The sequence below is a fragment of the Etheostoma cragini genome, chromosome 3 (genome assembly GCF_013103735.1).
Source record: "Etheostoma cragini isolate CJK2018 chromosome 3, CSU_Ecrag_1.0, whole genome shotgun sequence".
NCBI lineage: Eukaryota > Metazoa > Chordata > Actinopteri > Perciformes > Percidae > Etheostoma > Etheostoma cragini.
This window is the reverse complement of record NC_048409.1, coordinates 6,303,055-6,321,000: the sequence shown is the minus strand read 5'-3', so window position 1 is coordinate 6,321,000 and position 17,946 is coordinate 6,303,055. Positions and strand designations below refer to the sequence as shown.

Genomic DNA, 17,946 nt, shown 5'->3' with positions numbered 1-17,946 from the left:
CCCCCCCCCCCAACCCTGTTACTCCCACTTTCTATAAACTGTGTAGGCAAACTTAGAAGTTAGTTGTATTTAACTTGATTGAGCACATTTAAGCAACATGCATAATGTAAGTGCAGTATAAAATAACACTATAAAGACCCTCAAACTAGGTTTCACTCAGGGCCCCTCTATGAGGACGGGCCCCAAAATGATGTAACATGTCCAATGTCAACTTAGTGCCCTCATCATGGCGTTTTGTTGCTCTTAAGTGTTGCAAACCGTATTACTGAACAAATGTTCAATTAATGAAATTACCTAAAACTAATTGCATGCGGTGAACCCGGAGCCTTAGGGCCCCCCTAGAGGTTTTAGGGCCCCAGGGCAGCTGCTCACATTGTCCAGCTGGTAATCCAACCTGGGTCCTATCCAACAACTAAAGTCCCCTCTAATGTTTTTTAAGAAGTCTCATTCATGATAGTCTAGTAACCAATGTCAATCTATTTAATCTATCTTTGATGTAGAATGTTTGAGACTCCCTCTGCTACTGCTGCCCTACTGTTACTACAACAAACACAACTAATGTATCCTACTACTACTACTACTACTAGTACTACTACTGTGGCCTGGCTATTTCTGTATGGCTAAATTATGTCTTAAACTGATAGAAATACTACTACTAGTGGTGGAATGTAAGTACATTTGCATGTATTTACTTGAATATGTTCATGTCATGCAACTTCTATTCCACTACAATTGTACGTTTTACTCATACCATAGTGAGTTAGTTAAAATGTGACTTAGCATATAATGAATAGTATGTGTTTTAAAGATTATCATTGGTGTACTAAGATTAGCTTCTTACAAGATTAGCTGCAGATTAAAATGCTACTTACACACAAATGCATAATTATTAAAAGGGTTAATATTCTAATACTATAAAATGACATTATACAGTTGCTGTGCATTGGGGTTTTATTTTTAAAGTATATTTTTTATTGTATTTAAGTATTGAGTTGAATGCAGGATATTTAGGCTACTTTACTATACAACATGAGTGAAAGAAGCCACAACGAATTGTATCACCACTCATGTGTCCAGTGTTAAAGCAGAACAGATCAAATCAATGGGGATGATTGGGACCGCGTGCGTGCGTGCGTAGGCTGCGTGTGATTCTGTCTGTTGTCCTGCAGAAGTGGTACAGCCCACGCGGATCGGTCGCTATGGAGAGCAGCTCCCCAGGAGCGCGAGCCAGCCAGACAGAGCAGCGACAAGCGAGGAGGAAGGATCAGAGAGTGCCAAAGCGCACAAACAGACAGGAATCATGGAGAAGAGATCACCGCTCAAGAGGACTTTTCCATCTAACGGACTGCGACTGTTAGCATCACTTCTCACCTTTTACGGACTTTCCTGTGAGTTAACGGTTTCTTTGTCATTTGGTCAGTGCTACTTTTGAGGCCATTGAAAGAAGTTGCAGTGGAGCTGCTCTGAGTCTCTAATGTTAGCTACAATCACAAATTCAAAACCGGCTAACGTTAGTCCTCGTGTTTTGGTTCAAAGCCTGCTAGCTTTATTTAAGATAACGATTCGTGTGTGTGTGGAGCCTAACATTACGTCGTCGGTAAGAAAGTATGTTAGCTATATAAACCTCGCTTGACTGTCACATTTGAATACAACTTCGTTAACGCTAATAAAATAGTTTATGTTAACTTGTACCCCATACAGCTAATGCTAATTACACACAGCTAACTCAATTATCTACTCCACTCGGGACAGGAGATAACTTTTGGCATACTAGGAATGATTTGGTGGAAACGTGAACTACACTCACATTTTCTAGCCAACGTTACTTCCAGTGTGTCACATCATTACTTTGCTAGTTTATGTTATTCTGGGAGTGTGGGGGAAATGGGAAATGCCGACTGGTTTCTCTCCCACTCAGATATAAACTAATTGAGGGGCAGCATTGATTCGTGGTGTACAAAAATAGAAATGGAGTATTGTGGTTGTAAGCAAAGACGAGCTCCATTGTGAAAAGTGTGCCATGGCGTTGTTGGATACAGATGGGGGATGAACGTTATGTGATACAGGAGAGGAGAGGGGAGGCAGCGCAGACCTCTTCGCTTTGGGCGTGAAGGGTGGCAGGGGAAATGAAGACATATTTCAAGGAAGACACTGCAGTCTCAGAGTCTCTGGAAGTATTGACCTGCAGTCGGGCTGCATGCCAGACAGAGCACCTTCCAGGCTCGATACCATCCCGAGTAGTGTAGCTGGAGAGGTTTGCTAAATCCCAGCCCTGAGCTGGGACTACAATGCATGACAGGCCTTCTAAGACAAAAGAATGGACAAACATTGATGGACGCTAAAGTAAATACTACCCCATGAATGCACCATTTGTTTTTTTTTCCTGGATGCAAGGGCAATAAAGTCCTCTTTGTTTTATGTTGATCGACGGATTAGATTAACTAATCTTTGCAGGTACTGAATTTTTTTTAACTGACTCTGATACCAGTAGGCAATTTGAAAATGACACGGGCAAATATTAAACACATCACCTAATATAATCAAACAATTTTGATAAGCATCAATAAAAATAGTTTTGTGATCAATACATAAACTGATCGGCACATTTTGCAGTTAACAATTAATTGATTAGTGCTTATTCTTGTGGACAAACTATGTAATGGAGACACTGTTTCCAAATAACCTCAAACATATCTTTGGCAATTCTTTACTGCAACTTCATGTCAAAGTCAATAGATACATCATACAGTAATAAATCTGAGATAAGATAATTGCGGCTGATATATTGGCCCAGCAGATGCATTGGTCAAACTCCAGAATGTGTGTGTCTACAGCTGCCACCAGTGTCATCTGTCATGCGTAAACACAAACACACACACACACACACACACACACACACACACACACACACACAATTGCTTTAACAGTCCTTTTCATACCCGACTTTTTCTGTCTTTACCCACAAAACACTGGTTCATAAATCAACACAAGGAACTGATAAGCAACGCACTGTTGCAAACTAAGCTTCTTAACCTCCAAACAGTGCTGTTTGGTACCATGTGTACGTGCAGGTTTTCAGTTCAACTACTCACCTTGACAGTAAAACAAGCTGATTATTAAGACAGAGGAGAAACTAGACAGTGGAGGTTAGTTTTTTGGTGTCGTGTTTTGGAAAAGAAACATGTGGTAGTTGTTGACGCTCAATACCATATGGTTGGAGCCCATGTGGCCCAGGCCTACTGTTGGGTGTTTAGCGCAGCACAAGCATGCAAAGGGACTTTGTGTCAAAAACCTTCCCTGACTGTGCAATTTTTTGATTCCCTGTAGCGTAGACGGGACTGTGAGGAGGGGATTCATTCAAGGCGTGGCTACAGGCGGTGAGGTCTGTAATTGAAGACTGTAGTTTTGTGGTTTCTTCTCTTGGGGCCACATGATTCATAATCTAAATAAATAATGTTGTAATGGAGCCACCTAAATTACAGACTCAAAACAGAAATAGATTTGAAAAAGCAGTGCACTGACAGAGCAGATTTGTTACTCCTAGAGGTGAATGTGCTTCAGTGGTTATTAATTGAACACATTGCATGTGTTGCATTTTTATTAGTTTTTGATTTTTATTGCATTTTGACTTTTTCTTTTCAAATTCAGTTCAACTACTTTTGATTAGCTTTTAAAGTGGGTTTGCTAGTTTATTTTTTATTTTTTGAAAATCCTTAGTTTGTTGTTGGTTTTTATTAGTTTTAGTTTTAGTCTTTTTTTGTAATATGGGTTATTAGTCGGGGGATTTGAAAAGGTCAGAAAAAATATTGTATAATAACTTAACAAAAACATCATACAATTTTAGAAATATGTATTCAACAATAACAGATGATGAGCACAGATATGTAAACAGTCAACACAAGACGCCGCAGAAAGCGTTTGACGTGTTCCAGGAGAAAAACGTAAATAGCCAACAGAATAAAGAAGGCCGGCATCAACAGGTGTTTTGAACTTTGATTGGAGTAAAGTAGACATCCCAGTATTAATCCACATATTAACCCGCATTCCCTCCCGCTTTTGGTGGTTCTGGGTATTTACTAAGGAGCTATCGGGTCACGGTGAAAGCCCGCCTGCGGTGTTCTCTGTCTTGCGGTTGTCTCCGTCATGCTGCTAACCCTACGTATCCATACGTCCGTGCCTGTAACGTTCCCGGGGTTCGCTTCTGTTTCAGGGAAAGGGGGCTTGGCGTTCTCCTTTACCTTGTTAAGGTAAGCTAGGTTAGCTTCCTTGTAGGGCTGCACAACTAATGGAATTTTAACCACGATTACGAATTCCCACGATCAAATTTGCGTGATCGAGCGATTTTATTTTTATTTTTATATTTTTTTTTAAATGCGTCATTTCATAGAACGCTCTGGTTTTTTTTCATAGCGCATCTACCGATCCGTAAACCCCTGTCTGCTCATGTGCCAGTCAGATGTTCCCTGCACTGCACAGCTTAGTTTCTAGATGTAGACAGTCACAGAGGACAGAGTAACGGGAGGAAAATTCAACAGATAGCAGTCGGTTATACGTCGGTCTCAAGGTTAACCATTTTACCAGTAAATGCAACATTTTGTCCCGTCTGTTGTTTTTCAGACAACAGCAGTGAGTTTTTGCAGAGATAGATTAAAAAAAAATTATATATATATATATATATATATATATATCTCCTACGCTATTTATTTCAGATAATAATTATTATAATTTTCATTAACGTGTGTTGCAGCTGTATGTATATACAACAGACAACTTCAACATTAGAAGATTGTAACATAATATAGACGTGAAAGCAGTTATAAACAGCCTATGTGACAATAAAATTTGTTTTGGTTAAAATCAACGAATAATCGTGATAACAGTATTGATCAAAAATAATCGTGATTATCATTATCATCGTGCAGCCCTACTTCCTTGTGTTTTGTTTCACAAATGTAGGCTACTTTCAAATCCATGGGCTGGTTCCCTGTAATAAACTGTCCACATATTCTACCCCCATACACTGCAAGGCACTTGCTTTTATCTGCCACTTTCTTCCAACTTTCGGTACCGCCATGACGCCAGACACAGACTATGTTGTTTTTTGTGCTCAATTTTACATGGAATGTCGGAATTTCTGGGTTTCCAGTCGGAAACAATACACGTCAAAGGAAATGTCATGGTCGGAAAGATATAACGTTGCTCTATGAAAGACATTGACAAAGACAAATACTAAGGACATTTACTCGATAAATTGAACTAAACACATTTTTTTACACCTATAACACATTGCGCATCACCACACGCCTGGAAATCCGGAGGTTTCAATGAAGAGAAGGGAGAGGAGAACGCTGCAGCGCTGTATTTCATACAGTCTGTTTGAAACTCATAGAAGAAAGTAGTAGTGTTTGTGATGCAGTCGGCTCGTAAAATTAAATGAAAACATTTTTTCCTAAATCGGTTCAAGATTGTATTTTATAACAATTAATCATGCAGGCCTAATCAGCTGCAGCTTTGTCACCATATGGCAAAGGGCACATCGGGTCAAAACATGTTTTTGGGACCTTTTTGTTCGTGGGAGGTGGATAACTTAATGTCATTTTCACATTAACGTTACATCTGTGTTATAGTGTAAAGATTAAGATACCTGTCAACCTTTCTGGCTTCTCTGGAAAATAACATCTTATCACGCTAAGAGATCTTGTCCGTGTGAATTTTCCCTTTCAATTCGACTCCCTTGATACTTTTACCATTTTTCCAGTCAGTCTTTTTCAAACAATGAACGGTTTTAAGCAAGCAAGTTTAGGCACGACTAGATAAAGAAGACCAACTAGTTACTTTATATTGAAATAATATACAAGAAAAAAGTGTCTTTAAAGTAAGTTAAGCATTTGGAGTCTCTGGATCTGTGGGTAGCAGCTGGAGCATTCATCTGATCCTCTCATTCAATCTTAAATCTCAGCTGTGAAGCAGCAGACTGAAAACTCCCAATCACATTAAATGCATGCAGTGTTTTCCTTTTGAAGGAAGGCCATCAGCAGATGAGTGTGCTGCTTTATTGTGGGACATGGAGGCAGTGTGTGTGTGGGGTTTTGGGAGCAGGCTGTGGCCACCAGCTTCTGTTGACTCCACCCTTTGCTTCCTCTTCCCCCGACAGATGTGACTGTCAGAGGCTTTGTATGGCAAGCTGTTCCCTGGTGGTCCATCAGTAAATTCAGAGCTGTAACCCCCAGTTTTAGCTTATCCCCGGTCTGAAACCAGGATGAATAAAAATATACTGCAGTCAATTGTTGATTACTTTCAGCACACTGCCTTCTCAAGTCTATTTATCACTGCCTGCACTAACCTGTTCTAAGCTGACTTACCCTAACTAAGGATTCTGTATGATACTCTATAATAAGGGCTCTGAAGATTGCACCAATTACCATTCATTCCAATTAAAGTTACTTACTCAACACATCATGCAAATGCAGCAAACATAAAACACAAACTACTGTAGCTCCACTGACTACCCATTGAAAACTAGGGTGCATCACTGTGTCAGCGGTACTTTTCTACACACGGAGAGCCTCACTTCCCATGACAATAACCCCCGTCGGACGAACGTCACATACACACGTTGCCCACATGGCTATCTGTCTTAAAGGGGAAGGGTTGCGCGGCAATAATCATGTAAAAGGAGAATGGTGAAAGTTTCCTTTTCTATCAAGCAGCAAAAAAGAATTTGTGTCAACATTTCAATGTCCTGTGATGTAACTATTGCACATGCAAAGTCAATGCTAAAACACAATATCGTTCAGCCCTACAAATTTTTAGAATAGACCATATTTGCAGTTTGAGATGTCAACAGATTTACTTCTCTGGTTGAGGAGTTTTTCTTAACCCAGGCATTTAAAATCTGCCTTGAGGAAAAAGGCTGGCGATATTATGTATTTCTTTCAACAAATCCCATGAAAAGACAAACCCAACAATGAATGGAAGGCCAAGCCATGATATGGCTTATTCTTCCATTGTTATTTTTGGTTATTTTGAGTCAATCCCACATACAAAATGCTGTATAAATACTAGCTAGCTTCCCAAATGTGAGGTTATAATCATAAACAAAAGCATTGCACATTTAGTCTTGTTAGAGGAACATTTGCTAAAAACTACAGTGCCCAACTGTAGTCTTTTCATTTTTTTTTTTGACTCAGCTTTTAAAGATTTGCTTCTTCTGTAGGACTGAATGGGCTTGGGGGTGGGTGCCAGAGACAAGGTCTAGAAGTTGCAAAGCATTGAGGAGCAGACTAACACTTTGTTGAATTTGGTCTTTCTGTGGGATTTAATGATAATGACAGGAATAAAGACTCACACTAGCCTCAAACTTCAAACCAACCGTCTAGTTTCACGAGCCAAACACAGTGCTTATGCTGCCATTCCTTATTTTGTGTTTACTTCCTCCACAGGCCAACTTTGGGAGTTACCAGTCATTAGGACCACAGTGCATGGGCAATTAGCCTTTCAAAATTGGGAGGAAAAGGGGCAACATGCAAAAAATACATTGCAAATATTAGGGATGCTATTTTCGTGTGTTAGCTATTATTTCTTGTCTACTGAATAAATCTTGGATAGACAGGAATTGACTGTTCCAATCACTGAGTCGTAGGAAACTACGTGGTAAAAATGACTTCCAGATATTTCCGTGGCTAATTACCTACTGTGAATGAACACAGGGCAGCCTTTTTAAACCCTTTTTTTGCCTGCTGTTTTCAGGAGTCTGGGGTTTTTCCTCCGAGGTTAGGGTCACTTGGATATACTGTGGATTCACAGTCCATATTAAAGAGGTAGGCTATACAAGAAGAATCTCCACAGTCAGCAGTTGAATCTCCCAGGAGGGGAGCGCTGGGGTTATGGGAAACAGGTGTGGCTCCTCTACACCCCTCACTCTTTTTGTTTCACTCATTCAGCTGTCAGGTTATGATGTTTGGGATGAGCACACAGTCAGTCGTATACACTGACACACCCCCTACCACCCAAGTGGGAGATTATTAACACCCACCAGTCAAATACTGGGAGGTGCTGCTGATTGTAGCAAGTAAGCTATCAGTACAGTAGTGTTGTCCTATTTGCTCGTACACAAGCAATGGTGACAGCCGGGACATGCATTATTCTGTATCTAATGGAAGAAATCTCTTGTTTTTCCGCAAATCTTTTCGGCACATTTGCAGCTTGGGTCCCTTAGTATTACACTCGCCTATTGTGTTTCGTAGATCTCTTGCACCTTGTTTATCTAGTGTCCGACTCCAACCTGTGATATGTTAAGAATAAAAATAGACATTAGTACTGTACAGTACAGTACACAATGGTGCTGAGGGTACAGTTTGAACTTTCCTACCAGAAACGTTGCATCATGTGAAGCAGACAAAATTAATCGGAAATGACACAGCCTTTTTACCATTTTATCAGAACTTGAGTCTAACTTTTCTAGGTTTCAGCACCCCCCCTCTCAGCCTCATTGTGTGTGATAACATTAAAAAAAAAAGAGGAAAAGAAAGACTTGTCCCCTGACTCCGAGTTCCCTGATTTGGCTTGCTGTGCAGCCCTGGTCCTTGATGCAGATATATTGCGGTAATGGCTTGAAAAGGATTTTGCACAACTGTACCCCTGCTGGTATTCAGCCAAATGATTCTGTATTCCCCTGCCATCCCTGCTACATCCATATAGTTTGCATTCTTCTGCTTTAGTTGCCTGATGCTCTCTTCATTTTCAAATAGACTGTAAAGCTGAATACATTTCCCCTCTTGCTGTAACAAAAAATACCACATGTTAATACTACATGTTTAGTATTGATCAAGGAACATGTACTTTCTTTTTCAGCAGCTAAGCTGCTCTGTCACAAAAGGGTAGATTCAAAGATTACTGCTGCAGTGTGGTTGCTATTTTTTGCCTGTACTTGGATTGTGGAAAGGATCATAACAAAACAAGTGGTCAGTTCTAATTATGGCTTCAAAACAATGTGAGACTATCCGATATTGCATGGATTGAATTGCATTTTAAAGAGAAAGCCGGCACAAGTTAAAGGTTTACAACCCAGAGCTCTTAGGCCGACAGTAAATGGGGTACTACTGCCTTTATGTACTCAAAATATTTGTCTTTTACATCCAAGTGAGGTTCATATTATGGGAACACTATGTCTAACCAGACATGTAACCTGAGTCCCAGTGATAATACACTTGGGTGTTGTCTTACTGATTTTTGTTGATTCTCTATGGACTTAACAGTGTGGGAGGGAGGTGTGTAGTACATTACAAAGAGGGGTGTTAACAATATTACCCTTGGTTTGAAGTTTAGACTAAGTTGTACAGGAAAATGTCATTATTGACAGAGGAGTTGGCTAAATATTTTGCATTGGCATGTTGTCAATTGCATGTATTTTAGTTTTTATGTGAGATCACTATAAGTGTGAACAGTCAGCTGTGATTTTATTTTAATCCCAAACTTACCTAGGCACCTAATCTCTTTGTTCTCACTGTTCTAAGTGGGTGGTACTTGTAAATCATGAGAAGAGTTTTAATTTGTTGCAGAGTCGGGGTGAGAGTATGTGCTGGGAAAATTGGTGCGTGGGGGGGTTGTTTGCGGGAAAACGAACTACCTCTGACCAGGATAATGCTGCTGAAATGCCACACTGACCAAACTACTGTTTTTTGTATTTACCATTGGTACACAGTACAGAGGCAGACTTTTGTCATACTGCTTTACTTCCTCCCTTGTTGTGAAGTGGGGGTTTCCTGACGTGCACTGTGCGGATTGCATTGAACAAAGTCCAAAACAGCTTCCTCTACCTTTTTCTAAACTGTACATTTGTTCATTTCTATAGACATTACTGAGGAAACGAGCTGCATCCAAACTTGGCAACATTTAGGACACCAAAAAACATTGATACACAAAACCCTAAAACAGAGTAACTTCATATAACAAAATATCTTCTCCCAGTCACTCTCTAGGCCTACCAGCATTTTTTAACAACTGAACTAGTGCAAGATTAAAGGTCCCTTGACATGGAGCTCTTTGGATGCTTTTATATAGACCTTAGTGGTCCCCTAATACCATATCTGGGGGGGGCGGGGGGCCTTGACCAACTGCCACTTTTCTTGTTTGAAAGCCATGATTTGTCTCTCTCATGGGTGGGCCAAAATCTCTGGGCTGGCAAAGCAGCGAAAGAGGAGGTAACCTTGCCCCTTATGACCTCATAAGGGGCAAGATTCCAGATCGGTCCATCTGAGCTGATTTTCTCAAAGGCAGAGCAGGAGACCCATGGCTTGGCTTTTACCTATCACCTACCATTTCTAGCTATGGGGGGGGGGGGCATAGAAAGGCTGGGGGAAAAACACATCAATGTTAAAAACTTCATAAAGTGAAATTGTCATGCCATGGTGTCATTAAGTAACATACTGACAAAAATAAGGATTTGTCATTTACCCCCTTTACTCCTTTCCTCCTGTATTTACTAAATGGGCTAATACAATTGTGTAGCCTATTAAACACACTACAGCAAATAATGCCATACAACTCACAACCAGGTCCCATAAGAGAGAAAAAAGAAGAGATGCATGCTGGGCAGATCTAGCACTCAAAACAAAGCCTGGCCATTTTTCTTTTATCAATTAAAAAAAAATGGCCATAGTACATTTTTTACTTAAGATTGTTGGTATTCTTAGCTCTATCTCTCTACATATTGCAAACCTCTGCATAATTTTACATAATACTAGTCCAGTGTGTGCAAACATGTGTCAGTACCCAACATAATGTAGTTCCCCTGAAAAAAGGATTTCTGTGAGTAATAGCCGTCATAGTGGACAAATTTTAAAGAAAACGGTCTAATTCCCTCTGGGGTCTTTGTGGCATGTGGGAAACTATGTTTGCATTATGTTAGATCAGCCTAATAAAAGTACAGTAGCCCATTTAGACCCAGTGAAGGGCAGTGGGGTCTGTGATTAGTACAGAATCCATTCTCTCTTCTCAGCAAAGCTCCACCCAACAATGATCTATTTCTGTTTTAATGAATGAAAATTGCGCCTGGTTACGTTTCCCCCCCCCCCCCCCCCAAAGGACATTGACATGTGAATGTGGTGAAAACAACATGTCTAAAACCACTGGATGATTCTAGAATGAAAGGCTCTCACGTCTAAGCTGTCCTTATGCGTGTTTGTCAATATGGTTCATTGCTGGGTTTACATTTGGGCATTGTTAAGGAGACCGCTATAAGGAAAAGGATATTTCTCTTCTTTTTACACAATGTTTGGGAGCAAGGCGGCTGGTGTGATGGTGGTGTCTTTGCAGGGGGGATTGCAGCCTACAAATGTAACTGCAGTGAGTCATTGTTGAGGAAATGCCAGTTTTGACTATAAGCTCAACATACAATTTATCTTTTACTATCACAGAGGTTGTGTAGATTGGACCTAGAATTATTCTTGGTAGCATATATGCTCAATGCCGTCTTTGTTTGGCTTGATGGTAGATTTCAGTGGATGCTGTGAATAATTTACTTAAATCAGATGGGCACTTGTTCTGAAAGTGTAAAGGCTTCAGTTGTCTTTGCATGATGTCTGGCTAATTGTTTTATGTAGCAAATGTCTAAACATTCATTCATGGTTGTCAGCTTCTAAGGCAAGATAACGTTTTTTTGCGAACACTCAGCTATCTAAAAGAGGACAGTAGCAGTAGGGATATACTTGATGAGCAAGCAGACCCTGACATAAACAACATTTCTACCCAGGTGCAACTCAACACTACTGGGGTGTGATGGTGCAGTTCAGGTCAGTCTCTATTAGTTTTAAAATGTCAGGGACAGGGATGTTATACTCTTAAGCTCTAATTGCAAGACTCCCATTGAAGCTTATACCCTTATTAAGAAAACCTCCAAAATGAGGTTTCCTTTCACACAGCAGCTTGATAAATACCTTTCGTTGCTTTCTGTTTCTCATTGTCTTTCATTCAAAGTTGTACATTTTGTCGTTTTCCCCTTGCATGGGAAAAATAGCATTGCTACCCGTCTCCGGGTCACACACTGAAATGCATCAAACCCCCACGTCAAACTAACAAATCCCACACAATAAGGCTGGACGCCGTAGGAGTGTTTGTGTTTCCTTGGTCCGCACACAGGCAGGCATTGTCCTTCACAAGTTCTACAGCAAAGCTGTAGTTGACTCCGATGAGAGGTTGTAACCTATCCTAGCACTTTGTATGTCAACACTATTGATTGTTTCTTCTTCTTTTAAGCATAGATCTTTAATCAAATGTGACCTGGATAAGGACACAGAAGTTCAAATTGCTATAGGGGAACAATGAGAAAAGGGGATTGAAGAGGACAGTGACATGTGAAAGAGTCCTGCCCGCCCCTTTTTTAAAAGGCCTGTCAGCCTGTGTTTGTTTCCACCATGAATTAACCCACTGAAAAAGCCTCACGCCCTCACAGGATACAATGCTAGGAAGGAAGGGGGTAGATTAGAGCTGGTGTAACTAATGTTTTCTTCACGCTGCACAAATATTTCTTACGATAAAGACATGCTATAAAACAGGCAATACACCACTTGGCCTATCCTGTCTCCAACTGATTGAAACAAAGTTATAAGCCCCACAAAAATAAAACAAAGGTCTGGGGACCTGTATTAGGAAAATAGGCATTGTCTGTTTGTTCTTCCTGGTCACCCCCAGAGTAAAAATACCAAACAAATGACTGCACACGGACTATTGACTTATATGAGTCGCCAGCGTTTAAAGGCACAGACAACTTTCAGAAAAAAATGCAGGCCCGGTGGATGATGTATTGTTGTGCTATTGCAAATTCCCAACTGTTACAATTTTTTTGTTCATTTTCCACACACGGCGTTCCTACGGCTGTTGCTACAAGGTTTCTCCTTGTCCACTTAGAGATTGGGTCTGGAAAAGGTGCTGTTGTTGGCAATAGCCCACTGGGGCATTATTGAATAATTGTTTTATGACTATATCTAATAGTCATATATCAATCCATATTCATAGATTGTTTTGTGTGAGGTTGGCAGAGTTTGCCAATGCAGTTTTCAAATGAATGTCAATGAACATTTTTTTAAAATGTGGCCTTGAGAGTGAGATGGAAGTTTAATAGTCGGCTAATGTTGCCATTGGCTTCTACTAGATTAAGGGACTTTAATGCTTTGAATGATTATGAATTACTGCACTCCTTAAACAGTAATGAAACACTGCCGCTCAGCAAGTGTTCAACTCCCACACATACTTGAAAATTACGGTAGCAGGAAAGAAGGTGAGAACTACAGTAGGTCTGGTGCACCCCAGGTTGCTTGCAGACACCTTGGAGAGGAGAATGACAGGTTTAGCCACCCACCTTCCATCCATCCAACACAAAACATTTGGTCCACTTTCCCTAACAACAGCAATTTCATTGCTGAAATTTATGTGAAAAGGAAACCATATTAAATTACTCTTTTACAGAATTCAGTTTCAATACTGAGCATTAAACTGATGTGCTGCTCAGAGCGTTTATAGCTATTGCTAATTTAAACTCCGTAGATTGGCTTTTATATTGTACATTTTGTCATACATCTTCTACTTGCATGGACAAATATCATTGCTGGGTCCATAACACTGTGTTCACATACTGAAATACCTCAAACCCTTGCAACAAACAATACCACATACACAACAAGGCAGGATGCTTTCCCCCGCGGAAATAAGCAAAGGCGCCGTAATTCCCCCTCAGTATGCCAATATTCCGGAAGCAAAAGAGGCGTGCATCGTTATTCACCACCCAAACCTGACCCGTCCCACAAACCACCAACTGTTTGCATTCTAGTTGCACATTGTCAGTAGAGAGAAGGACAGAGAGAAAGAGAGAGGGAAGATGGACTATTGCATGCAGTGTTTCTGTAAGTTATTAATAAGTTATTAAGTCACTTTTTGACATCCTTTGTGTCTGCTTGCGCAACTCTACTGTGTGTAGTTCCGCCCTGCCGGTGTCCCTCTACACATGCTTCAGTACGGCTCTGTGACCACCGTCTTCGTAACTTTCACACAGATGGCAGGCTGTGTAAAAGGGGCTCCTGAGTTTGAGGCACGCCAAGCCCGACCCAGGCTCACGTTGTACATGCATTAACCCGTCATTACTAACCCCATGACTTGAATACTGCTCCTGAGGTCAGATGACCGGGATCTCATGCAGGACCCCATAAACTCTGCACAAATCAACCATCCTGTCTTTGCAGTGCATACTATAAATGTGTGACTTGGTGGACTGAACCACTCCATCAGACTGTCATGTACTAATATCAGCTTGTAAAAAGGATTGACCCAGTAGTACTGCAGTTAAATTTTTATACCCACCCATGGCTCGGACTGTAGCATAAGTCTTTACTTCTGTCCGTCTCACTTATGTATTTTCTCCCAGTAACTTGTGTCTTTATTCATTCTCTCCTCGCTGTATTTATTTCTGAATGCTGAGATCTGTTTCCTCTCGCTTTAGTCCTAAACCACACTCCCTACTGCACAGATCTCATGTCTGCATTCTTCTCCTGTGAGGTCTTCAGATCTGTCCCATGAGTGCTGTTTGACATGATAATCTATGCATGGACTTTGTCTAAATGAACATGACACATTGTCTATTTTGTTGCTGCATGGGAATGTTTTCTGGCCTTGTATCCCTCCTTTCTCACATGGTTCTGACATGCACTGCAGGCCTCATTGCAAAGTTCTCTAGCCAGGAGACGGCCTCCTCCTTTGGGGAGACCAGGGCTGAAGCTAGGTCAGGTCTGGGTAGGTGGAGTTCTTGGCTAATCAAGTGGCCCGACGTGGAATGTTTGAGCCGGTTGCCAGGCAAAGAGGAAGGTTTTGATTTACCATTGCGTCTTCCGCGCAGCTTGTCGCAATTACTGATGTCAGCAGGGAAAGAAACAAATATGAAACATTTCTTCAAAGGGCAAGCATATCCTTCCCATGAGTTCATTCTTTCCTCGGCTTTCTCAAGGAAAAAGGGGGCAAAAGTGCAGCCTTTTTCTCTTTTTAATGCCTGGGTTCATCCTGTTTTTTTGGTGCAGTGTCACACTTTGAGTTGACTAAATGGGTTTCAAAGTAGACCTGCACGATTGAGGAAAATTATAAATCCCTTTTTTTCTTTTTCTTTTTGCTTTGCATTGATATCCCAATTCTTCTCACAAGGTGTAATGCTAATTGCACAATATTGAACCATGACAAAACAAAACAAATTGGCAGGACCAAACATTGATTTGTTTTGGCACCTATAGTACGTTGCGCATCACCACAAGCCTGTAAACATAGAGGCTTCAATGAAGAGAAGGGAGAGCATTGCAGCGCTCGGGAGCACTTCAACACCTATCTTATACAGTCTATGTTTCAAATTCACAGAAGAAAGTTGGAGCAGTTGTGATAGGGCTGCACAATTAATCCAATTTTAATCACAATCACGATTTTGACTTCCCACGATCAAATTTGCGTGACTTAGCACATTTATTTTTCTTAAGCGTCATTTCAGAGAACGCTGAGTTTCTTTGCAAAGCCAATCTACCGCTCTGTAAACCACTGTCTGATCATGAGCCAGTCAAAGTAGTTCCCTGCACCCCGTGTCACAGAGGACAGAATAACGGGAGGAAAACTCAATAGATAGCAGGCGGTTATACGTCGGTCTCAAGGTTTACCAGTTTACCATTAAACGCAACATTTTGTCCTGTCTGTTGTTTTTCAGACAACAGCAGTGACCAGTGCTAGTCAGTCCTAGTTAGCGTCTGTTAGCTGTTAGCAACGGGGCTAGGACGCACCGGTGCTAATGTCCTCGCATCCACTGCAATGTTGTTTATATGGATATGGATTAATTTTGCTTTACATGACCCATTTTGTCTGTAAAGCCGTGCTTGTGTTTGGGTCTCTCCTCTACTCTCTCGTCTTACTCTCCGCGACTGGCACCACAGCGGCCGCCAGTCCACACTTCTGACATTTGTCTACGGTTTTAATTGTTATTAACACAGCTGTATATTGTTAAGTATGAGGGGCAAACCTGTATTTGTACCAGTGTTTCCGCTGGTAACTCTGCTATCGCGGCCGCCACGACAAAGAACACAGAAGAAGTTATTGAATGCAACTTACTTCAGTTAGTAGAATAACAGCGTGTGAGACGGAGCTGCTGGACTTGGGCGAGAGATGTGACCCATGGCCAGAATATCATAGTTCATAAAAATGCAGCGCAGTGGCGATACACACATTTCATACACGCAACGTGTGTATCCGCTATCCGACCCGTGCTGGACCCGTTCATAATGAGTCAGCTGTCTCTCTGGGAGTAGCGTCCATCACACTCCCTCTCGCGCTTGTAAGTAGCCTATGTGACGATAACATTTGTTTCGGTTAAAATCAACAAATAGTTGTGATCAAAATTTTGATCAAAATAATTGCGATTATCATTTTGGCCATAATCGTGCAGCCCTAAGTTGTGACGCAGTCGGCATGTAAAATTCAATAAGAAGCAAAGTCATTAAAAAAAATTCAATAAAAATTAAAACGAAGAATTTTTTATACCGATTAATCGTGTAGGCCTACTGCAAAGTACCAAAACAGTGACGCAGCATAAAGATAGATGTTTGTCCTATTCAAATTCTTATCCTCATTTGTTTACTGGACAGGAAGATGGATAGCCAGTAATAAAGCTAGTGACAGTCCCGCCGTCTCATTTATAAACGTGGCGTACGCACCAAACGGGGCTGGAAATGTGCGTACGCCACTTCCCACGCAATGATTGTGATTTATAAAAAAAAACAACTAAAAAACAATCATATTCATCGGAGGCTCCTGAAGTTGCCAGGAGAAGGGGACAGAATGTAGCAGCAGACTTTTCTTTCTCTATCTTTTTTTCTTTTCTTTGTTGAAGTGATGTGGGTGGCCCAGAACGTTTCAACTAGGGCTGGGCATCGAGAACTGATTCCTACATTGAATCGTTTCAAAAATTACGATTCCAGTAGAATCGGTTCTTCATTGAAATCGTTTGGACGATTTTGGCTTCAAATCTGATCATTGCTTCACAATTAAACATGCGCAAGTCTTGGTTTACGCCAGGCGTTTGTTGTGTTGCAGCCATGGAACGCAGTAAGCGTTTTTTATCTAAAAAGATATATTTCTATTTGTTCATATCACTTCAATTTGCTGCAAAATGGGATTATCAAGCAGACAAACTGACCAACACATATATGATAAAAGAATCATACTTGGCGTCTGTGTATCAATACAGTATTGCCACTGAAGATACGACTATACTGTGCTGGATGTTGTTTTTTTCATACCCCTAGTATATCCCTGATCAAACGGCATGACTGCTTTGTTGGAAACGCTGCTTAAATTTCATGTGCCTGCAGTATTTTAGATAATATTTCACGGAGCTCTAGTTTGCGAGCTCTAGTTATGTTCCTCATGGTCTCAGCAACCAGTGCCAAGTTTCCCCACTCTCCTCTTGGCTGTAGGTATCTCATGCAGAGGCCATCTGTCTCTCCTCCCATAATGGTAAGGGTGGAGTCCTTTTTAAGCCCCCCCCCCCCCCCCTTTTTTACTCTCCCTCCTTTTCTTACTTACTCCCAAATGCTTACAGTAAAACAAACAGAACATAGCATGGATGGAGTCTAGTTTCTCTGTATGCTTTCACAGGCCTGAAAGCTGACACACTTGAGATAGATAAACTATGTACGGTAGCAGTTGGAGGGTCGTGTCAGGTAGCTGCAGTATGTAGAGCATGTTAGGGTGAAGCCTGGTCTGAGACACGTGTCTGCATGCATCAACACAATGTCACACATGCCAAGCATGTTCGTTTACCTCTCAGACAACCAGTGCTGCAGGAGGATTTTTTTTTTTTTAAATCGGCATGACATCTACATTCCTGTACCAGTATATTTGCAAATGTTTCTCACTGTCAAGATTTTATCA

General features: G+C 41.0%; 1 protein-coding gene and 2 long non-coding RNA genes across 4 annotated transcripts in view; 1 reads left to right on the top strand and 2 right to left on the bottom strand.

The window, feature by feature from the left end:
• Positions 1 to 1,132: 1,132 nt before the first annotated feature.
• The window catches only part of nectin3a (nectin cell adhesion molecule 3a), a 33,491-nt gene continuing 16,677 nt past the window's right edge, over positions 1,133 to 17,946 (top strand). The window contains exon 1 of one of the 2 annotated variants that reach the window (XM_034867202.1): positions 1,133 to 1,388. In XM_034867202.1, the coding sequence (XP_034723093.1) occupies positions 1,301 to 1,388 (88 nt within the window). In that variant the 5' untranslated portion in view covers positions 1,133 to 1,300. The remainder of the gene's footprint in view (positions 1,389 to 17,946) is intronic. The other variant, XM_034867201.1, reaches the window with a different exon arrangement.
• Positions 6,358 to 17,056, bottom strand: LOC117941950. Its single transcript, XR_004656012.1, has 3 exons — positions 16,932 to 17,056; positions 10,307 to 10,313; positions 6,358 to 6,367 (listed from the first exon to the last, which is right to left on the bottom strand). It is a non-coding gene; the product is annotated as an uncharacterized LOC117941950 (long non-coding RNA).
• LOC117941949 lies at positions 15,351 to 16,790 on the bottom strand. Its single transcript, XR_004656011.1, has 3 exons — positions 16,691 to 16,790; positions 16,156 to 16,159; positions 15,351 to 15,361 (listed from the first exon to the last, which is right to left on the bottom strand). It is a non-coding gene; the product is annotated as an uncharacterized LOC117941949 (long non-coding RNA).